We start from the raw sequence: 25,736 nt of genomic DNA on the forward strand, positions 1-25,736 counted from the left end.
AGCACTGACAGATGCAGCAGTGGTTGTGAGGTGAGGCAGCAGCAGATGATCAGCACAGCACTGACAGATGCACCAGTGGTTGTGAGGTGAGGCAGCAGCAGATGATCAGCACAGCTCTGACAGATGCACCAGTGGTTGTGAGGTGAGGCAGCAGCAGATAATCAGCACAGCACTGACAGATGCACTAGTGGTTGTGAGGTGAGGCAGCAGGAGATGATCAGCACAGCACTGACAGATGCAGCAGTGGTTGTGAGCTGAGGCAGCAGCAGATGATCAGCACAGCACTGACAGATGCACCAATGGTTGTGAGGTAAGGCAGCAGCAGATGATCATCACAGCACTGACAGATGCACTAGTGGTTGTGAGGTGAGGCAGCAGCAGATGATCAGCACAGCGCTGACAGATGCACTAGTGGTTGTGGGGTAAGGTGGCAGAAGCAGATGATCAGCACAGCACTGACAGATGCACCAGTGGTTGTGAGCTGAGGCAGCAGCAGATGATCAGCACAGCACTGACAGATGCACTAGTGGTTGTGAGGTGAGGCAGCAGCAGATGATCAGCACAGCACTGACAGATGCACCAGTGGTTGTGAGGTAAGGCAGCAGCAGATGATCAGCACAGCACTGACAGATGCACCAGTGGTTGTGAGGTGAGGCAGCAGCAGATGATCAGCACAGCACTGACAGATGCACCAGTGGTTGTGAGGTGAGGCAGCAGCAGATGATCAGCACAGCACTGAGAGATGCAGCAGTGGTTGTGAGCTGAGGCAGCAGCAGATGATCAGCACAGCACTGACAGATGCACTAGTGGTTGTGAGGTGAGGCAGCAGCAGATGATCAGCACAGCACTGACAGATGCACTGTGAGGTGAGGCAGCAGCAGATGATCAGCACAGCTCTGACAGGTGCAGCAGTGGTTGTGAGCTGAGGCAGCAGCAGATGATCAGCACAGCACTGACAGATGCACTAGTGGTTGTGAGGTGAGGCAGCAGCAGATGATCAGCACAGCACTGACAGATGAAGCAGTGGTTGTGAGGTGAGGCAGCAGCAGATGATCAGCACAGCACTGACAGATGCACTAGTGGTTGTGAGGTAAGGCAGCAGCAGATGATCAGCACAGCACTGACAGATGCACTAGTGGTTGTGAGGTGAGGCAGCAGCAGATGACCAGCACAGCACTGACAGATGCACTAGTGGTTATGAGGTGAGGCAGCAGCAGATGATCAGCACAGCACTGACAGATGCAATAGTGGTTGTGAGGTAAGGCAGCAGCAGATGATCAGCACAGCACTGACAGATGCACTAGTGGTTGTGAGGTAAGGCAGCAGCAGATGATCAGCACAGCACTGACAGATGCACTAGTGATTGTGAGGTGAGGCAGTAGCAGATGACCAGCACAGCACTGACAGATGCACCAGTGGTTGTGAGGTGAGGCACCAGCAGATGATCAGCACAGCACTGACAGATGCACCAGTGGTTGTGAGGTGAGGCAGCAGAAGATGATCAGCACAACACTGACAGATGCACTAGTGGTTGTGAGGTGAGGCAGCAGCAGATGATCAGCACAGCACTGACAGATGCACCAGTGGTTGTGAGGTGAGGCAGCAGCAGATGATCAGCACATCACTGACAGATGCACCAGTGGTTGTTAGGTGAGGCAGCAGCAGATGACCAGCACAGCACTGACAGATGCACTAGTGGTTGTGAGATGAGGCAGCAGCAGAAGATCAGCCCTCTTAATACGTACGGTCACGGTACACTAAAGCTTCAATGCAAGGCAGCTGTTTCAAAATGGCGTACCTTGCATTACTATTGGTTGATTTGATTCTTCAAATTAAAATCAGATAATAGGATGAGAGCTTTTGAAATCCTATTGGCTGTGCACTAGTGGTCCTCCAGATGAGCAGAAGTCTTCATCCAGACAGCACCTTCTATCTTCATCCTTCTGGTGCGGAGTGGGTCCATCTTCAAGACATCCGACGCAGAGCATCCTCTTCTTCCGACGGACTAACGATGAATGAAGGTACCATTAAATTACATCATCCAAGATGGCATCCCTTAGATTCCGATTGACTGATAGAATTCAATAGGATTGAGCTCACATTCTATTGGCTGTTCCAATCAGCCAATGGAATGCAAGCTCAATCCTATTGGCTGATTGCATCAGCCAATAGGATTTTTTCTACCTTAATTCTGATTGGCTGATAGAATTCTATCAGCCAATCGGAATCTAAGGGACTCCATCTTGGATGACGTCATTTAAAGATACCTTCATTCGTCGTTAGTCCGTTGGAAGAAGAGGATGCTCCGCGTTGGATGTCTTGAAGATGGACCCGCTCCGCGCCGGAAGGATGAAGATAGAAGATGCTGCCTGGATAAAGACTTCTACCCATCTGGAGGACCACTTCTGCCCGTCTGGAGGACCACTTCTGCCCGTCTGGAGGACCACTTCTGCCGGCTTCGTAGAGGACATCTTGCCGCTTGGATGAATACTTCTCCCGGTAAGTGAATCTTCGGGGGTTAGTGTTAGGATTTTTTAAGGGTGTATTGGGTGGGTTTATTTTTTAGGTTAGGGCTTTGGGCCTGCAATAGAGCTAAATGCCCTTTTAAGGGCAATGCCCATCCAAATGCCCTTTTCAGGGCAATGGGGAGCTTAGGATTTTTTAGTTAGGTTTTTATTTGGGGGGTTGGTTGTGTGGGTGGTGGGTTTTACTGTTGGGGGATTGTTTGTATTTTTTTTACAGGTAAAAGAGCTGGTTTCTTTGAGGCAATGCCCCGCAAAAAGGCCCTTTTAAGGGCTATTGATAGTTTAGTTTAGGCTCGAGGTTTTTTTTATTTTGGGAGGGCTTTTTTTTTTATTTTGATAGGGCTATTAGATTAGGTGTAATTAGTTTAAATATCTTGTAATTTGTTTTTATTTTCTGTAATTTAGTGTTTTGTTTTCATGTGATTTAGCAAATTTAATTTAATTTATTTAATTGTAGTGTAGTGTTAGGTGTTAGTGTAACTTAGGTTAGGTTTTATTTTACAGGTACTTTTGTATTTATTTTAGCTAGGTAGTTAGCAAATAGTTAATAACTATTTAGTAACTATTCTACCTAGTTAAAATAAATACAAACTTGCCTGTAAAATAAAAATAAACCCTAAGATAGATACAATGTAACAATTAGTTATATTGTAGCTAGTTTAGCCTTTATTTTACAGGTAAGTATTTAGTTTTAAATAGGAATTATTTAGTTAATGATAGTAATTTTATTTAGATTTATTTAAATTATATTTAAGTTAGGGGGGTTAGGGTTAGACTAAATTTTAGGGGTTAATAAATTTAGAATAGTGGCAGCGACGTTGGGGACGGCAGATTAGGGATTAATAAAAGTAGGTAGGTGGCGGCGATGTTGGGGGCAGCAGATTAGGGGTTAATAAATGTAGGTAGGTGGCGGCGATGTTGGGGGCAGCAGATTAGGGGTTCATAAATATAATGTAGGTTGCAGTGATGTCCAGAGTGGAAGATTAGGGGTTAATAAGTATAATGTAAGTGGCGGCGATGTTAGGGGCTGCAAATTAGGGGTTAATAATATTTAACTAGTGTTTGCGAGGTGGGAGTGCGGCGGTTTAGGGGTTAATATGTTTATTATAGTGGCGGCGATGTCTGGAGCGGCAGATCAGGGGTTCAAAATTTTATTATAGTGTTGCGATGCGGGAGGGCCTTGGTTTAGGGGTTAATAGGTAGTTTATGGTTGTTTAGTGTACTTTTTAGCATTTTAGTTATGAGTTTTATGCTACGGCTTTGTAGTGTAAAACTCATAACTACTGACTTTAAAATGCGTTAGGACTCTTGACGGGATAGGGTGTACCGCTCACTTTTTGGCGTCCCAGGACAGACTCGTAATACCAGCGCTATGGAAGTCCCATCGAAAAAAGGGTTTACGAACTTTACATAAGTCGGTTTGAGGTAAGGCCAAAAAAGTGTGCAGTACCCCTAAACCTGCAAGACTCATAATACCAGCGGTAGTGAAAAAGCAGCGTTAGAACCTGTTAACGCTGCTTTTTCAGCTTACCGCAAAACTCGTAATCTAGCCGATTGCCTTTAAGGAGGCTGATAAAGAGTTAATGTTGTAATTACCTTAGTACGCCACCTAGTGGCCTAAGAGTATAAATTGTTGTTAATTCAGTTGCATTATAGCATGAATAAGGGTTTTTACCCGAAACATCGCCGCTGCATTTGTTTGTGCTGTAACTCCTAATAAAAGAAGATTTGCGGCCACTTTTTTCTGGTTTTGTGTTGCAGTATGAGGCGCCTTCCTTCTGTCTTGTAGGACTCTGACCATTTCACTTCTGCTTGGGAGCACAGCCTGTATTACACTGGATCAAGACCTCTAGTTCCTTGCATTGGAATTGGACTATCTTTTTATATATTTGGTCATCACAATTGTTTTATTTTAATAACTTTATCAGAGACACTTTACGTTTTTATTTATATGTTTTGACGGGTTATATGACACCAATGATCTTTTTATCTTTGTCACAGTTGATAACTCATTAGCTACATAGAGCTCACTAGCCAATCAGTTTTCCCAGTATTATTAGGGCACCTGTTTTATCACTATAGTGATTTTTTTATAAAAATATAGATGCGCAAATTTGTCAGATGTTTGGGAGTGTTATCTGGAAAGAGGTGGAATAGGCCCATGTGAGAGTTAGCCTTTCCGTTAATCCCTATTTTTGAGCAAAAAAAGAAAGTGCTCACCCAAAGTCTGCGTATTTTAGGGCAATCACACCACATAAACAGAGGAGTGTCAATTCTGCCACAGCCTCTCAAACACATTGGCGAACATATCCAAGAAATGTGAAATAGGCAAAGGGGGGTTGTATTAAGTGACATTAAGGTAACACAGTTTGTAGATTGTTATGTTGTGAATAGCTTGTTTGATTGTATTAACGCCTTTGACCAACCCTCCACAGGGGCTTCACATTTAATTGTTGTTTCCCATTAAAGTGAGGATTTAAAGAAAATGGGGAATTGCAGTAAGTCTCTGTAACCGAAAGAGAGGGATCGCTGGGTTGAGGATCCCATTAACCATCTCCTTTCCCAATTTGTTAGTTATCTGATGGGCCCAAGACTGTAGGAAGCCCCAAGACTGTAGGAAGCGTTTCAACCTGTGGAAATCAAATTGCGATAAGGGAGTTGATGAGAATGTGGCCTGGAATTGCAAGTGCGTATACATGGAGTTCTGGATGAAAAGGTCACTTATGGTATTTATACCTATCTCGTTCCACAAGGCAGGATGTGAGTCTTGGAGTGCCACTAGGAGTCCTCTAATAGAATGGATTGGAGAAGGTGGGGTGAGACACCGGGTGTCAGATTTTATCCCAAAATTCAAGATTAGAGGTAACAATAAAGATCTCAGTTAGGTCATAAGATCTGGAATGTTTGGGTATCCATATCAGCTATTTAAGAGAAATGTCTATTTTTATGGAGGCTTGTTCCAATACCGACCATTTAATAGAATTGGCAGGGAGGACCCATGCCATGATATGTGCCGACCTGGAGGCTTTGTGGTACAAGCAATGTTAGGCATCGCTGCACCACCAGCTAAAATTGGATTATACATAACTTTCATTGCCACGCTAGGCTGTTTACATCTCCATGCGAATACGTTGCACATGGATTGGAATTGGGCAATTAGTGCTCTCGGTACTGGGATAGGGAAACATCTAAATAGATATGTAAGTGGGTATGAGATATATGAAAAATCTATCGTGCAGACCCTGAAGATAATAGTGGATACTGTAACTGTTTTCAAAAAGGGAGAAACTACGAGAGTCAATTCATTGGGGCATATTTATCAATGTGCGAGCAGACATGAAACGAAGTAGCGTATCATGTCCGCTGCACATCGAGAGCATACACTGTCGGCATTTATCATTGCACAAGCAGTTCTTGTGAACTGCTGGTGCAATGCCGCCCCCTGCAGATTCGCGGCCAATCGGCTGCTAGCAAGGGGTGTCAATCAACCCGATCGTATTCAATCAGGTTGATTTCTGTCCGCGGCCTCAGAGCAGGTGGACAAGTTACTTCATAACTTCTGTTTCCTGCTAGCCTGAAGGCTTCATACGGAGTTTGATAAATATGCCCCATTCTCTCTAGTAAGGCAGGGATTTTAGCACTCAAAAAAGAAACATTGCTCATAAATATTGATTGAAATAAAGAAAATGTATTGGGTAGATCCATGCAGCTTCTTTCCTCAGTAGGAAGTTTGTCAATACCCCCCCCCTACCCTTTAGGGAAGAATTCTCAATGCCAGTCATTTTCAAGGCATCTACCGAGCAATCATGAAACATCGTAAAATGCAAAGCAACATTACTGTTCATTTCTGCCTCTCTTGCTTATCGTTTCTATGTTCTGTTTCCCTATCTTTCAGCATCCTTTTAGTTTTCCCTGTATAAAACATAGGAATAGAACAGTAACAGTCTAATTTGAGAATTGTTTAGTTCTAAAAATAAATTTACAGAGCACACAGTGGCCGCATTGAAAGCAGCCTTGAATTAATCTTTATCTGTTAGGTTTTTCGTATAATAGCACTTTGCTATTGGAACCCTACGTGCATATTCTTCTATGTGAAGAACATAGAAATGTGAAATATTTATATTTCATGTCAGGTTAGCGCACTTGCATCATTGGCTCACCAGATATGTTCAGCTAGCTCCTAGTAGTGCATTGCTGCTCTGTTGCTGATTTTAACTTTGTGTTTAACCATCAACCCCTTTGTGTTGTGTTATGAGTGTCAATTATTGAACCAGGGCCAGATTCATCAGGAAAAATTAGCTTTATTAAAACAATTCTCAAACAGAAGATAATCAGCTCTAAATATTAACAATTCTCAAACAGAAGATAATCAGCTCTAAATAATAACAATTCTCAAACAGAAGATAATCAGCTCTAAATATTAACAATTCTCAAACAGAAGATAATCAGCTCTAAATATTAACAATTCTCAAACAGAAGATAATCAGCTCTAAATAATAACAATTCTCAAACAGAAGATAATCAGCTCTAAATAATAACAATTCTCAAACAGAAGATAATCAGCTCTAAATATTAACAATTCTCAAACAGAAGATAATCAGCTCTAAATAATAACAATTCTCAAACAGAAGATAATCAGCTCTAAATATTAACAATTCTCAAACAGAAGATAATCAGCTCTAAATATTAACAATTCTCAAACAGAAGATAATCAGCTCTAAATAATAACAATTCTCAAACAGAAGATAATCAGCTCTAAATAATAACAATTCTCAAACAGAAGATAATCAGCTCTAAATATTAACAATTCTCAAACAGAAGATAATCAGCTCTAAATATTAACAATTCTCAAACAGAAGATAATCAGCTCTAAATAATAACAATTCTCAAACAGAAGATAATCAGCTCTAAATAATAACAATTCTCAAATAGAAGATAATTAGCTCTAAATAATAACAATTCTCAAACAGAAGATAATCAGCTCTAAATAATAACAATTCTCAAACAGAAGATAATCAGCTCTAAATAATAACAATTCTCAAACAGAAGATAATCAGCTCTAAATAATAACAATTCTCAAACAGAAGATAATCAGCTCTAAATATTAACAATTCTCAAACAGAAGATAATCAGCTCTAAATAATAACAATTCTCAAACAGAAGATAATCAGCTCTAAATAATAACAATTCTCAAACAGAAGATAATCAGCTCTAAATAATAACAATTCTCAAACAGAAGATAATCAGCTCTAAATAATAACAATTTTCAAACAGAAGATAATCAGCTCTAAATAATAACAATTCAGTCAATAAACAATTTAAATAAAAAAACATTCAAGTGTAAAGTTGGCTATTTCTATAACTATCAGGTTACAGCTAACAAAATAACAAAATTAAGCAAACTCCAGAGCGAAAAATCATCACATAAGACGGTTACAAGATTATTGCAGAAACACTTTGGCAAATTCAAGCTTGAAAAACTCCAAACCACTGTCCAGAACCAATGCGCCCAGCATAAGTAGCACAAAATCCGTGATATAAAAATGTATTAATTGTAGATCGTATCCTGAATAAAGCAAGGGCCGTGAGATAATGAAGTTGCCGCCAGCTACAAGTGGTTTATGGCTCCATTTTAGCGCCAGGTTTCCATGTAAATACTTTCGTGTATGTGTCAGGTAAAGGGATATAAAACCCAAAAATGTATCTCATGATTTAGGTAGAACAAACAATCTTAAACAACTTTCCAATTTACTTCTAATATCAAATTTGCTTCATTCTCTTGGTATTATTTGTTGAAGGAGCAGCAATCACTACTGGTTTCTAACTGAGCACATGGGTGAGCCAATCACAATCAGTAGATATATGCAGCCACCAATCAGAAGATAGAAGCTAGGTTCTTTGCTGCTCCTGAGGTTTCTTAAATAAACATTTCTGAAAAAGATTACAAGAGAAGGAAGCAAATTAAATAATATAAGTAAATTGGAAACTTGTTTAAAATTGAATGTTCTGTCAAAATCATTAAAGAAAAATTTTGGGTTTCATGTCCCTTTAACGTTGTGTTAACGCTTCCACCTGACATCACACCATAACAAGTTCGTTGCTATGGTAACCCAACCTTAGATTATTAAAATGAATGTTAGCACCTGCACTCCTTCCCAGTGATTGGCTAGAGAGGGAAAGACACAGTCGTTTGTTACAGTGTAAGGGGTAATTTTTTACAGCCTAATAACTAATCAAAGAATTTAAAGTGAATGTCAATTTTCATATGAAAGTGTCCGGTTTTGAAAAAAACTATTAAAAACAGGGCACGTTCATTTATGAATATTAACATTGCACCGGATTTTAAAAATACTTAACTTTTTCTTCTGAAACGCCGGATCGCCGATGCCCCCGCCTGCTTCTTCATGGTTAACTTACCCAGCAATAACGAAACCGGCTTCCTTCAATCACAGCGTTGCCTCAGGCAATGCTTTCCCTGGGGGAAGCCGTGATTGGAGGATGCCGGAATTGTCATTGCTGATGTATGAAAAGGCTTGCGACGGGCTGGTCATGCGCTGGAGCGGCGTCAAAAAGAAAAGTATTTAAAGAAAACGGGTGAAATGTAAACTTTCATGAATGAAAGTGCCCCTGTTTTAATAGTATTTTTAAAAACCGGGCACTCATTTTTGAAAGTTTACATTCCCTTTAAAGAATTTATTTTAAATTAACCCTTTTTTTGTGGTAATTTATTTTTAAATGTATTTTTAATAGTAATATTTAGTGCTGCCCCAGGCATAGATCTAGTTGTAGTTATGTGCTTGATTATATTTTTATATACATACATATTAGTACATAATTAAATATAATTAAGAACATAACTCCAACCTGCCCATGACAGCACTAAATATTACATAAAGCAATAACAAGAGATACGTTTGCATTGTTTGCAAGATCTCAACAAGCGAATGTTTCCTCTTTTACACCTGGCGGAACGTTCTGTAATATCTGAGACTTTAACGGCAGCCTCCAGCTGTGTTTTACCTGTTTGCACATTCACTGGAAACCTGGCTTAAGTTTGTGCTTTTCCGCTTCTATTATTTTCTAAGGGATACGTTTACCTTCCGATAGCAGTTTGTTTTATTTCGCCGCATCGCGCAAAATCATATACAACTCAATGGAAATGTCTCCCAAGCTGAGCTATTGAATATGCAACTGCCCTTGTTACAACTTCTGCTGCAGATTCTAAAGGTCCCCAAACAGCCGCTGATCCTGAAGAGGAAGGTGCCCCAGATATTCCCGGAAACTCACACTCGTTTACAGCTGATACCTAAATACAAACAAACATATTAATAAATTATCAGCTAGTGATCAGCAGCATAACAAACACACACTCATTTACAGCTGGTACCTAAATACAAACAAACATATTAATAAATTATCAGCTAGTGATCAGCAGCATAACAAACACACACTCATTTACAGCTGGTACCTAAATACAAACAAACATAATAATAAGATTATCAGCTAGTGATCAGCAGCATAACAAACACACACTCATTTACAGCTGGTACCTAAATACAAACAAATATAATAATAAATTATCAGCTAATGATCAGCAGCAGCATAACAAACACACACTCATTTACAGCTGGTACCTAAATACAAACAAACATAATAATAAGATTATCAGCTAGTGATCAGCAGCATAACAAACACACACTCATTTACAGCTGGTACCTAAATACAAACAAACATAATAATAAATTATCAGCTAATGATCAGCAGCAGCATAACAAACACACACTCATTTACAGCTGGTACCTAAATACAAACATAATAATAATAAATTATCAGCTTGTGATCAGCAGCAGCATAACAAACACACACTCATTTACAGCTGGTACCTAAATACAAACAAACATATTAATAAATTATCAGCTTGTGATCAGCAGCAGCATAACAAACACACACTCATTTACAGCTGGTACCTAAATACAAACAAACATATTAATAAATTATCAGCTAGTGATCAGCAGCATAACAAACTCACACTCATTTACAGCTGGTACCTAAATACAAACAAACACTTATTAATAAATTATCAGCTAGTGATCAGCAGCATAACAAACACACACTCGTTTACAGCTGATACCTAAATACAAACAAACATATTAATAAATTATTAGCTAGTGATCAGCAGCATAACAAACACACACTCATTTACAGCTGGTACCTAAATACAAACAGACATAATAATAAGATTATCAGCTAGTGATCAGAAGCATAACAAACACACACTCATTTACAGCTGGTACCTAAATACAAACAAACACTTATTAATAAATTATCAGCTTGTGATCAGCAGCATAACAAACACACACTCATTTACAGCTGGTACCTAAATACAAACAAACATATTAATAAATTATCAGCTAGTAATCAGCAGCATAACAAACACACACTCATTTACAGCTGGTACCTAAATACAAACAGATATAAATAAATTATCAGCTAGTGATCAGCAGCATAACAAACACACACTCATTTACAGCTGGTAACTAAATACAAACATATTAATAAATTATCAGCTAGTGATCAGCAGCATAACAAACACACACTCATTTACAGCTGGTAACTAAATACAAACATATTAATAAATTATCAGCTAGTGATCAGCAGCATAACAAACACACACTCATTTACAGCTGGTACGTAAATACAAACAAACATATTAATAAATTATCAGCTAGTGATCAGCAGCATAACAAACACACACTCATTTACAGCTGGTACCTAAATACAAACAAACATATTAATAAATTATCAGCTAGTGATCAGCAGCATAACAAACACACACTCATTTACAGCTGGTGCCTAAATACAAACAAACATATTAATAAATTATCAGCTAGTGATCAGCAGCATAACAAACACACTCATTTACAGCTGGTACCTAAATACAAACAAACACTTATTAATAAATTATCAGCTTGTGATCAGCAGCATAACAAACACACTCATTTACAGCTGGTACCTAAATACAAACAAACACTTATTTATAAATTATCAGCTTGTGATCAGCAGCATAACAAACACACACTCATTTACAGCTGGTACCTAAATACAAACAAACATATTAATAAATTATCAGCTAGTGATCAGCAGCATAACAAACACACTCATTTACAGCTGGTACCTAAATACAAACAAACATATTAATAAATTATCAGCTAGTGATCAGCAGCATAACAAACACACTCATTTACAGCTGGTACCTAAATACAAACAAACATATTAATAAATTATCAGCTAGTGATCAGCAGCATAACAAACACACACTCATTTACAGCTGGTACCTAAATACAAACATATTAATAAATTATCAGCTAGTGATCAGCAGCATAACAAACACACACTCATTTACAGCTGGTACCTAAATACAAACAAACACTTATTAATAAATTATCAGCTTGTGATCAGCAGCATAACAAACACACTCATTTACAGCTGGTACCTAAATACAAACAAACATATTAATAAATTATCAGCTAGTGATCAGCAGCATAACAAACACACTTATTTACAGCTGGTACCTAAATACAAACAAACACGTATTTATAAATTATCAGCTTGTGATCAGCAGCATAACAAACACACACTCATTTACAGCTGGTACGTAAATACAAACAAACATATTAATAAATTATCAGCTAGTGATCAGCAGCATAACAAACACACTCATTTACAGCTGGTACCTAAATACAAACAAACATATTAATAAATTATCAGCTAGTGATCAGCAGCATAACAAACACACACTCATTTACAGCTGGTACCTAAATACAAACAAACATATTAATAAATTATCAGCTTGTGATCAGCAGCATAACAAACACACACTCTTTAACAGCTGCTATATAAATACAAACAAACACTTATTAATAAATTATCAGCTAGTGATCAGCAGCATAACAAACACACTCATTTACAGCTGGTACGTAAATACAAACTTAATAATAAGATTATCAGCTAGTGATCAGCAGCATAACAAACACACACTCATGTACAGCTGTTACCTAAATACAAACAAACATATTAATAAATTATCAGCTTGTGATCAGCAGCATAACAAACATACTCATTTACAGCTGATATCTAAATACAAACAAACACTTATTAATACATTATCAGCTTGTGATCAGCAGCATAACAAACACACTCATTTGCAGCTGGTACCTAAATACAAACAAACATATTAATAAATTATCAGCTAGTGATCAGCAGCATAACAAACACACACTCATTTACAGCTGGTACCTAAATACAAACATATTAATAAATTATCAGCTAGTGATCAGCAGCAGCATAACAAACACACACTCATTTACAGCTGGTACCTAAATACAAACAAACATATTAATAAATTATCAGCTAGTGATCAGCAGCAGCATAACAAACACACACTCATTTACAGCTGGTACGTAAATACAAACAAACATATTAATAAATTATCAGCTAGTGATCAGCAGCAGCATAACAAACACACACTCATTTACAGCTGGTACCTAAATACAAACAAACACATTAATAAATTATCAGCTATTGATCAGCAGCATAACAAACACACACTCATTTACAGCTGGTACCTAAATACAAACATATTAATAAATTATCAGCTAGTGATCAGCAGCATAACAAACACACAATCATTTACAACTGGTACGTAAATACAAACATATTAATAAATTATCAGCTAGTGATCAGCAGCATAACAAACACACACTCATTTACAGCTGGTACCTAAATACAAACATATTAATAAATTATCAGCTAGTGATCAGCAGCATAACAAACACACACTCATTTACAGCTGGTACCTAAATACAAACATATTAATAAATTATCAGCTAGTGATCAGCAGCATAACAAACACACACTCATTTACAGCTGGTACCTAAATACAAACATATTAATAAATTATCAGCTAGTGATCAGCAGCAGCATAACAAACACACACTCATTTACAGCTGGTACCTAAATACAAACAAACATATTAATAAATTATCAGCTAGTGATCAGCAGCATAACAAACACACACTCATTTACAGCTGGTACCTAAATACAAACAAACATATTAATAAATTATCAGCTAGTGATCAGCAGCATAACAAACACACACTCATTTACAGCTGGTACGTAAATACAAACAAACATATTAATAAATTATCAGCTAGTGATCAGCAGCAGCATAACAAACACACACTCATTTACAGCTGGTAACTAAATACAAACAAACACATTAATAAATTACCAGCTATTGATCAGCAGCATAACAAACACACACTCATTTACAGCTGGTACCTAAATACAAACATATTAATAAATTATCAGCTAGTGATCAGCAGCATAACAAACACACACTCATTTACAGCTGGTACCTAAATACAAACATATTAATAAATTATCAGCTAGTGATCAGCAGCAGCATAACAAACACACACTCATTTACAGCTGGTACGTAAATACAAACATATTAATAAATTATCAGCTAGTGATCAGCAGCAGCATAACAAACACACACTCATTTACAGCTGGTACATAAATACAAACATATTAATAAATTATCAGCTAGTGATCAGCAGCATAACAAACACACACTCATTTACAGCTGGTACCTAAATACAAACAAACATATTAATAAATTATCAGCTAGTGATCAGCAGCATAACAAACACACACTCATTTACAGCTGGTACCTAAATACAAACAAACACTTATTAATAAATTATCAGCTAGTGATCAGCAGCATAACAAACACACACTCATTTACAGCTGGTACCTAAATACAAACAAACATATTAATAACTTATCAGCTTGTGATCAGCAGCATAACAAACACACACTCATTTACAGCTGGTACCTAAATACAAACATATTAATAAATTATCAGCTAGTGATCAGCAGCATAACAAACACACAATCATTTACAACTGGTACGTAAATACAAACATATTAATAAATTATCAGCTAGTGATCAGCAGCATAACAAACACACACTCATTTACAGCTGGTACCTAAATACAAACATATTAATAAATTATCAGCTAGTGATCAGCAGCATAACAAACACCCACTCATTTACAGCTGGTACCTAAATACAAACATATTAATAAATTATCAGCTAGTGATCAGCAGCATAACAAACACACACTCATTTACAGCTGGTACCTAAATACAAACATATTAATAAATTATCAGCTAGTGATCAGCAGCAGCATAACAAACACACACTCATTTACAGCTGGTACCTAAATACAAACAAACATATTAATAAATTATCAGCTAGTGATCAGCAGCATAACAAACACACACTCATTTACAGCTGGTACCTAAATACAAACAAACATATTAATAAATTATCAGCTAGTGATCAGCAGCATAACAAACACACACTCATTTACAGCTGGTACGTAAATACAAACAAACATATTAATAAATTATCAGCTAGTGATCAGCAGCAGCATAACAAACACACACTCATTTACAGCTGGTAACTAAATACAAACAAACACATTAATAAATTACCAGCTATTGATCAGCAGCATAACAAACACACACTCATTTACAGCTGGTACCTAAATACAAACATATTAATAAATTATCAGCTAGTGATCAGCAGCATAACAAACACACACTCATTTACAGCTGGTACCTAAATACAAACATATTAATAAATTATCAGCTAGTGATCAGCAGCAGCATAACAAACACACACTCATTTGCAGCTGGTACGTAAATACAAACATATTAATAAATTATCAGCTAGTGATCAGCAGCAGCATAACAAACACACACTCATTTACAGCTGGTACATAAATACAAACATATTAATAAATTATCAGCTAGTGATCAGCAGCATAACAAACACACACTCATTTACAGCTGGTACCTAAATACAAACAAACATATTAATAAATTATCAGCTAGTGATCAGCAGCATAACAAACACACACTCATTTACAGCTGGTACCTAAATACAAACAAACACTTATTAATAAATTATCAGCTAGTGATCAGCAGCATAACAAACACACACTCATTTACAGCTGGTACCTAAATACAAACAAACATATTAATAACTTATCAGCTTGTGATCAGCAGCATAACAAACACACACTCATTTACAGCTGGTACGTAAATACAAACAAACATATTAATAAATTATCAGCTAGTGATCAGCAGCATAACAAACACACACTCGTTTACAGCTGGTACCTAAATACAAACAAACATATTAATAAATTATCAGCTAGTGATCAGCAGCATAACAAACACACACTCATTTACAACTGGTACGTAAATACAAACATATTAATAAATTATCAGCTAGTGATCAGCTCAGCAGCATAAAAAACACACACTCATTTACAGCTGGTACCTAAATACAAACAAACATATTAATAAATTATCAGCTTGTGATCAGCAGCAGCATAACAAACACACACTCATTTACAGCTGGTACGTAAATACAAACAAACATATTAATAAATTATCAGCTAGTGATCAGCAGCATAACAAACACACACTCGTTTACAGCTGGTACCTAAATACAAACAAACATATTAATAAATTATCAGCTAGTGATCAGCAGCATAACAAACACACACTCATTTACAACTGGTACGTAAATACAAACATATTAATAAATTATCAGCTAGTGATCAGCTCAGCAGCATAAAAAACACACACTCATTTACAGCTGGTACCTAAATACAAACAAACATATTAATAAATTATCAGCTAGTGATCAGCAGCAGCATAACAAACACACACTCATTTACAGCTGGTACCTAAATACAAACAAATATAATAATAAGATTATCAGCTAGTGATCAGCAGCATAACAAACACACACTCATTTACAGCTGGTACCTAAATACAAACAAACATAATAATAAGATTATCAGCTTGTGATCAGCAGTATAACAAACACACTCATTTACAGCTGGTACCTAAATACAAACATAATAATAATAAGATTATCAGCTAGTGATCAGCAGCATAACAAACACACACTCATTTACAGCTGATACCTAAATACAAACATAATAATAATAATAAGATTATCAGCTAGTGATCAGCAGCATAACAAACACACACTCATTCACAGCTGATACCTAAATACAAACAAACATATTAATAAATTATCAGCTAGTGATCAGCAGCAGCATAACAAACACACACTCATTTACAGCTGGTACCTAAATACAAACAAACATAATAATAAGATTATCAGCTAGTGATCAGCAGCATAACAAACACACACTCATTTACAGCTGGTACCTAAATACAAACAAACATAATAATAAGATTATCAGCTTGTGATCAGCAGCATAACAAACACACTCATTTACAGCTGGTACCTAAATACAAACAAACATATTAATAAATTATCAGCTAGTGATCAGCAGCATAACAAACACACACTCATTTACAGCTGGTACCTAAATACAAACAAACATATTAATAAATTTTCAGCTAGTGATCAGCAGCAGCATAACAAACACACACTCATTTACAGCTGGTACCTAAATACAAACAAACATAATAATAAATTATCAGCTAGTGATCATCAGTATAACAAACACACACTCATTTACAGCTGGTACGTAAATACAAACATAATAATAATAAGATTATCAGCTTGTGATCAGCAGCAGCATAACAAACACACACTCATTTACAGCTGGTACCTAAATACAAACATAATAATAATAAGATTATCAGCTTGTGATCAGCAGCAGCATAACAAACACACACTCATTTACAGCTGGTACCTAAATACAAACAAACATAATAATAAGATTATCAGCTAGTGATCAGCAGCATAACAAACACACACTCATTTACAGCTGGTACCTAAATACTAACAAACATAATAATAAGATTATCAGCTTGTGATCAGCAGCATAACAAACACACTCATTTACAGCTGGTACCTAAATACAAACAAACATATTAATAAATTATCAGCTAGTGATCAGCAGCAGCATAACAAACACACACTCATTTACAGCTGGTACCTAAATACAAACAAACATATTAATAAATTATCAGCTAATGATCAGCAGCAGCATAACAAACACACACTCATTTACAGCTGGTACCTAAATACAAACATAATAATAATAAGATTATCAGCTTGTGATCAGCAGCAGCATAACAAACACACACTCATTTACAGCTGGTACCTAAATACAAACATAATAATAATAAGATTATCAGCTAGTGATCAGCAGCATAACAAACACACACTCATTCACATCTGATACCTAAATACAAACAAACATATTAATAAATTATCAGCTAGTGATCAGCAGCATAACAAACACACACTCATTTACAGCTGGTACCTAAATACAAACAAACATATTAATAAATTATCAGCTTGTGATCAGCAGCATAACAAACACACACTCATTTACAGCTGGTACCTAAATACAAACATAATAATAATAAGATTATCAGCTAGTGATCAGCAGCATAACAAACACACACTCATTTACAGCTGGTACCTAAATACAAACAAACATAATAATAAGATTATCAGCTTGTGATCAGCAGTATAACAAGCACACTCATTTACAGCTGGTACCTAAATACAAACATACTAATAATAAGATTATCAGATAGTGATCAGCAGCATAACAAACACACACTCATTTACAGCTGGTACCTAAATACAAACATACTAATAATAAGATTATCAGCTAGTGATCAGCAGCATAACAAACACACACTCATTCACAGCTGGTACCTAAATACAAACATAATAATAATAAGATTATCAGCTAGTGATCAGCAGCATAACAAACACACACTCATTCACATCTGATACCTAAATACAAACAAACATATTAATAAATTATCAGCTAGTAATCAGCAGCAGCATAACAAACACACACTCATTTACAGCTGGTACCTAAATACAAACAAACATAATAATAAATTATCAGCTAGTGATCATCAGTATAACAAACACACACTCATTTACTGCTGGTACCTAAATACAAACAAACATATTAATAAATTATCAGCTAGTGATCAGCAGCAGCATAACAAACACACACTCGTTTACAGCTGGTACCTAAATACAAACATAATAATAATAAGATTATCAGATAGTGATCAGCAGCATAACAAACACACACTCATTTACAGCTGGTACCTAAATACAAACAAACATAATAATAAGATTATCAGCTTGTGATCAGCAGTATAACAAACACTCTCATTTACAGCTGGTACCTAAATACAAACATACTAATAATAAGATTATCAGCTAGTGATCAGCAGCATAACAAACACACACTCATTCACAGCTGGTACCTAAATACAAACATAATAATAATAAGATTATCAGCTAGTGATCAGCAGCATAACAAACACACACTCATTCACAGCTGATACCTAAATACAAACAAACATATTAATAAATTATCAGCTAGTAATCAGCAGCAGCATAACAAACACACACTCATTTACAGCTGGTACCTAAATACAAACAAACATAATAATAAATTATCAGCTAGTGATCATCAGTATAACAAACACACACTCATTTACAGCTGGTACCTAAATACAAACAAACATATTAATAAATTATCAGCTAGTGATCATCAGTATAACAAACACACACTCATTTACAGCTGGTACGTAAATACAAACATACACTGTGTGCAGAATTATTAGGCAAATTAGTATTTTGACCACATCATCCTCTTTATGCATGTTGTCTTACTCCAAGGTGTATAGGCTCGAAAGCCTACTACCAATTAAGCATATTAGGTGATGTGCATCTCTGTAATGAGAAGGGGTGTGGTCTAATGACATCAACACCCTATATCAGGTGTGCATAATTATTAGGCAACTTCCTTTCCTTTGGCAAAATGGGTCAAAAGAAGGACTTGACAGGCTCAGAAAAGTCAAAAATAGTGAGATATCTTGCAGAGGGATGCAGCACTCTTAAAATTGCAAAGCTTCTGAAGCGTGATCATCGAACAATCAAGCGTTTCATTCAAAATAGTCAACAGGGTCGCAAGAAGCGTGTGGAAAAACCAAGGCGCAAAATAACTGCCCATGAACTGAGAAAAGTCAAGCGTGCAGCTGCCAAGATGCCACTTGCCACCAGTTTGGCCATATTTCAGAGCTGCAACATCACTGGAGTGCCCAAAAGCACAAGGTGTGCAATACTCAGAGACATGGCCAAGGTAAGAAAGGCTGAAAGACGACCACCACTGAACAAGACACACAAGCTGAAACGTCAAGACTGGGCCAAGAAATATCTCAAGACTGATTTTTCTAAGGTTTTATGGACTGATGAAATGAGAGTGAGTCTTGATGGGCCAGATGGATGGGCCCGTGGCTGGATTGGTAAAGGGCAGAGAGCTCCAGTCCGACTCAGACGCCAGCAAGGTGGAGGTCGAGTACTGGTTTGGGATGAGCTTGTGGGGCCTTTTCGGGTTGAGGATGGAGTCAAGCTCAACTCCCAGTCCTACTGCCAGTTTCTGGAAGACACCTTCTTCAAGCAGTGGTACAGGAAGAAGTCTGCATCCTTCAAGAAAAACATGATTTTCATGCAGGACAATGCTCCATCACACGCGTCCAAGTACTCCACAGCGTGGCTGGCAAGAAAGGGTATAAAAGAAGAAAATCTAATGACATGGCCTCCTTGTTCACCTGATCTGAACCCCATTGAGAACCTGTGGTCCATCATCAAATGTGAGATTTACAAGGAGGGAAAACAGAACACCTCTCTGAACAGTGTCTGGGAGGCTGTGGTTGCTGCTGCACGCAATGTTGATGGTGAACAGATCAAAACACTGACAGAATCCATGGATGGCAGGCTTTTGAGTGTCCTTGCAAAGAAAGGTGGCTATATTGTCACTGATTTGTTTTTGTGTTGTTTTTGAATGTCAGAAATGTATATTTGTGAATGTTGAGATGTTATATTGGTTTCACTGGTAAAAATAAATAATTGAAATGGGTATATATTTGTTTTTTGTTAAGTTGCCTAATAATTATGCACAGTAATAGTCATCTGCACACACAGATATCCCCCTAAAATAGCTATAACTAAAAACAAACTAAAAACTACTTCCAAAACTATTCAGCTTTGATATTAATGAGTTTTTTGGGTTCATTGAGAACATGGTTGTTGTTCAATAATAAAATTAATCCTCAAAAATACAACTTGCCTAATAATTCTGCACTCCCTGTAATAATAATAAGATTATCAGCTTGTGATCAGCAGCAGCATAACAAACACACACTCATTTACAGCTGGTACCTAAATACAAACATAATAATAATAAGATTATCAGCTAGTGATCAGCAGCATAACAAACACACACTCATTTACAGCTGGTACCTAAATACAAACAACATAATAATAAAAAAGCTGTAAAAAAGCCACGCACCAAGTACGGGGCGATGAGCAGCGGACTGTGATAGTTATCACTCATCCGATCTCGCTGCTCTTCGCCCCGTACTTGGTGCGCCGCTCTCGGACACCGCTGCCACCTACATTATACCTAATAACCCCTATCCTGCCCCCCCCCTATACCGCCGCCACCGAGAATAAATTTATTAACCCCTATCCTGCGGATCCCGGACCCCGCCGCAACTAAATAAATAGTTTAACCCCTAAACCGCCGCTCCCGGACCCCGCTGCAACCTATATTAAACTTATTAACCCCTAATCTGCCCCCCTACACCGTCGCCACCTATAATAAATTTATTAACCCCTATCCTGCCCCCCCTCCCCCGCCGCAACTCTAATAAAATTATTAACCCCTAAACCTAAGTCTAACACTAACCCTAACACCCCCCTAACTTAAATATTAATTAAATACATCTAAATAAATTTAACTCTTATTAACTAAATGAATCATATTTAAAACTAAATACTTACCTTTAAAATAAACCCTAATATAGCTACAATATAAATAATAATTATATTGTAGCTATCTTAGGATTTATTTTTATTTTACAGGCAACTTTCAATTTATTTTAACTAGGTACAATAGCTATTAAATAGTTATTAACTATTTAATAGCTACCTAGCTAAAATAAAGAGAAATTTACCTGTAAAATAAAAACTAACCTAAGTTACAATTACACCTAACACTACACTATACTTTAATAAATTATTCCTATTTAAAACTAAATACTTACCTGTAAAATAAACCATAAGATAGCTACAATGTAATTAATAATTACATTGTAGCTATTGTAGGATTTATATTTATTTTACAGGTAACTTTGTATTTCTTTTAGCTAGGTAGTTATTAAATAGTTAATAACTATTTAATAACTATTCTAACTAGCTAAAATAAATACAAAGTTACCTGTAAAATAAATATAAATCCTAAGATAGCTACAATATAATTATTAATTATATTGTAGCTATCTTAGGGTTTATTTTATAGGTAAGTATTTAGTTTTAAATAGGAATAATTTATTTAAGTATAGTGTAGTGTTAGGTGTAATTGTAACTTAGGTTAGTTTTTATTTTACAGGTAAATGTCTCTTAATTTTAGCTAGGTAGCTTTTAAATAGTTAATAACTATTTAATAGCTAATTGTCAGAGTATATGAATATTATGATGAATATTACATATGTATACATATATATGTATATATATATGTATATTTTATACACTGTATATGTTAGATGAGACCTCAGGATTAATTGAACATGAGTTTGTTGAACACAGCTTCTAATCCACTGTGGTCCCAACCCCCTACCAGATGGGTTAGCTGGGTGAATACATGTTTATCAGGATTGAAAATTAGCATAGCTTTTGAAGCACAACCTCCTGTGGTGTAAAATACACAAACATTTTTTTTCTAAAGGAACTAACTCAGTGACCCTATTCATTTGACTATATATGCAGAGTTTTATAACTCCAAGACATTTGGTGATGAGAGAAAAATGTGCTTGGGAGCCCTCTGGAATTTGTCACCTAAACCTTTATAGATTCAAAAGTAAGACATATGTTACAGATATACGGCTAGGGGGAAGGTGACACAAATATAATTAAATACATTTTGCAAAGGGAACAATGCATAATCTGCTGGATTTTATATCATTTCAGATCTGCATAGAAATGAATGTGCAGGTATATGTGTGTATATATATATATATATATATATATATATATATATATATATATATGTTTTGAAAACATAAAAGGTCTTACTTAGCCTCTGTGTTTTTAAGAATATTTGTGGACCTAAAAGTAAATGATTAATAATACTTAATTTTATTTCAGATGAACCATAGACATATGAATGCTTAAATCATTTCTAACAATTGTTTCCATTTCTATTGCAGGCATCAATTCATATATGCAGAAATTGTCGGAGACATAGAGCATACTATATCATGTGAAAACATATTAGATATATAAATGCCATAAATTTCAAAATAATTAGCAATATTAAATTGCCTTAATATAATACAATATAAATAATATTAGACACATGTTTCATATCAAAATGACCAGAGCGGTAATGTGATCTTACCCGTCTGTGATTGGTATTGCGAACTTATTAATATGAAGAAAATTATGGTAGTTATTACATATTTTAAAGAAAGATGTTTAAATGTATAGCTGTATTTATTTGTCATGCTGCATTTGTTTTGTGCTGTCTGTTGGTAATACTGCCACCCGATGGACAAGGTACGGTGTTGCGACACAGGTATTACAGCCAGGAGATGATTGGCTGTTAAAGAATGCATCTCCTTAGCAACGTACACTCACAAGGTGAACCAATAGCAGGGACCAGGTTTCGAAGGGCCACCCATATTTCACACCAATGATTACACTATAAAGTTGTATGCAGGAAAAGGTGGAGGACACTGGCTGCTGAGTTTGGAACTGACTGAACTGTTGCGGGGGAGACAGTCAAACTATAAAACAAAGTGGGCCATACTTCTCCTGATCCATTGCAATTACACTTATTTTATATGAGGTGGGACAAGTCTTGAAGCTGAATATCATTTTGGTAATGTATTAATAGATTACTATAGCAATTAAATTTAAGAGCACTCAGTATTTTAACTGTGCTCATAATCTGATATAAGGCTAAGTTTGTATCTTGCATGCTAAATAATTCATCTGTGTAAAATATAGGATATATGTATAGTTATCTTAGAATTGGTCTTAATTATAAGCAATTAAGAATTGTTCCAATCTAAATAAATAGATATTTAAATAACTGTTCATATTAAGAATATATGTACTTTTGTATCCAAGTAAGAATTGTATCTAAATAACTGAATATACAAATATTGACCTATTGTTTGATTTAAGCACTGTTTAGAATCGTGCCAGTCTGAATGTTTAGTGGTTTATATTTAGCCTCATTGTGTTAACTGAATGAAATTCAATTGTGAGTAAGGCTGATTTTTAGAGATAAATTTGCATGAGCTTGCATAGCATATTTTAAATAGTTTTTGTTTTAACGCATATAATATTGACTCATATTCTAATTATTACAATTATTTATGTATCAACATGTTCATAGTTATTTACTAATAATAAAGAATTCAGATATTTAGATTAATTTTATTGTCTTAGCAAATGTATGTTTGATTGCAGGTTTAGTTTAAAGAAAGATTGTTAAATATATTCCCTGCCATATATTCACACATTGTTTAGAGAATATTGCTAAGATTTTCATAAATATACTGACATATTGTACCTAGTTAAAATAAATACAAAGTTACCTGTAAAATACAAATAAATCCTAAGATAGCTAGAATATAATTATTATTTATATTGTAGCTATATTAGGGTTTATTTTAAAGGTAAGTATTTAGTTTTAAATAGGACTAATTTAGTTAATAAGATAAATATTATTTAGATGTATTTAATTAATACTTAAGTTAGGGGGGTGTTAGGGTTAGTGTTAGACTTAGGTTTAGGGGTTAATAATTTTATTAGAGTTGCGGCGGTGTAGGGGGGGCAGGATAGGGGTTAATAATTTTATTACAGTGGCGGCGGTGTAGGGGGGGCAGGATAGGGGTTAATAAATGTATTATAGGTGGCGACGGTGTAGGGAGGCAGATTAGGGGTTAATAAGTTTAAGATAGGTTGCGGCGGGGTCCGGGAGCTGCGGTTTAGGAGTTAAACTATTTATTTAGTTGCGGCGGGGTCCGGGATTGGCAGGATAGGGGTTAATAAATTTATTCTAGGTGGCGGCGGTATAGGGGGGGCCGGATAGGGGTTAGTAGGTATAATGTAGGTGGCGGCGGTGTCCAGGAGCGGCGGTTTAGGGGTTAATACATTTATAAGAGTTGCAGCAGGGTCTAGGAGCGGCGGTTTAGGGGTTAATACATTTATAAGAGTTGCGGTGGGGTCTAGGAGCGGCGGTTTAGGGGTTACTAACTTTATTTAGTTGCGGAGGGCTCTGGGGGCGCCGGTATAGGGGGTTAACATGTTTAATATAGTTGCGGCGGGCTCCGGGAGCGGCGGTTTAGGGGGTAATACATTTATTTAGTTGCGGCGGTGTAGGGGGGCAGATTAGGGGTATTTAGACTCGGGGTACATGTTAGGTGCAGACATCTCCCATAGGAATCAATGGGATGTCTGGCAGCAGCGAACTTGTATTTTCGCTATGGTCAGACTCCCATTGATTCCTATGGGATCCGCCGCCTCCAGGGCGGCGGTTTGAAAACCAGGTACGCTGGGCCGGAAAAGTGCCGAGCGTACCTGCTCGTTTTTTGTTAACTAGCAAAAGTAGTCAGATTGTGCCACACTTGTGTGCGGAACATCTGGAGTGACGTAAGAATCGATCTGTGTCGGACTGAGTCCGGCGGATCAAAGCTTACGTCACAAAATTCTACTTTTGCCGGTCTCTAGGGCTTGATAACTACGGCGAATCAGCCTCGCCTCAAATACGCTGCGGAATTCCAGCGTATTTGAGGTAGACACGTTGATAACTACCCCTCTGAGTGAATTCAGTATACAATGGGAGCCAACAGTTACTATGCACTTTTTTTATCTTCCTCACCTCCTGGAAGCAACTGATGAGAGAGAGAGAGAGAGAGAGAGAGAGAGAGAGAGAGCATTGGAGGACTGAACTGGCTGAGTATATTAGCATTCTTATGCATTTACTTTGGAATAAATTCTCTTGTTCACTATGTTTAGTTAATATAGTTTAA

General features: G+C 36.5%; 1 protein-coding gene across 1 annotated transcript in view; it reads right to left on the reverse strand.

Moving 5' to 3' along the window:
• Positions 1-7,552: 7,552 nt before the first annotated feature.
• LOC128635715 (phospholipase A and acyltransferase 4) overlaps positions 7,553-25,736 on the reverse strand; it is a 43,045-nt gene continuing 24,861 nt past the window's right edge. The window contains exon 4 of the mRNA XM_053688840.1: positions 7,553-9,831. Within this exon, the coding sequence (XP_053544815.1) occupies positions 9,676-9,831 (156 nt within the window). The 3' untranslated portion in view covers positions 7,553-9,675. The remainder of the gene's footprint in view (positions 9,832-25,736) is intronic.

Source organism: Bombina bombina, chromosome 7, assembly GCF_027579735.1.
Source record: "Bombina bombina isolate aBomBom1 chromosome 7, aBomBom1.pri, whole genome shotgun sequence".
In the NCBI taxonomy this organism is placed as follows: Eukaryota; Metazoa; Chordata; class Amphibia; order Anura; family Bombinatoridae; genus Bombina; species Bombina bombina.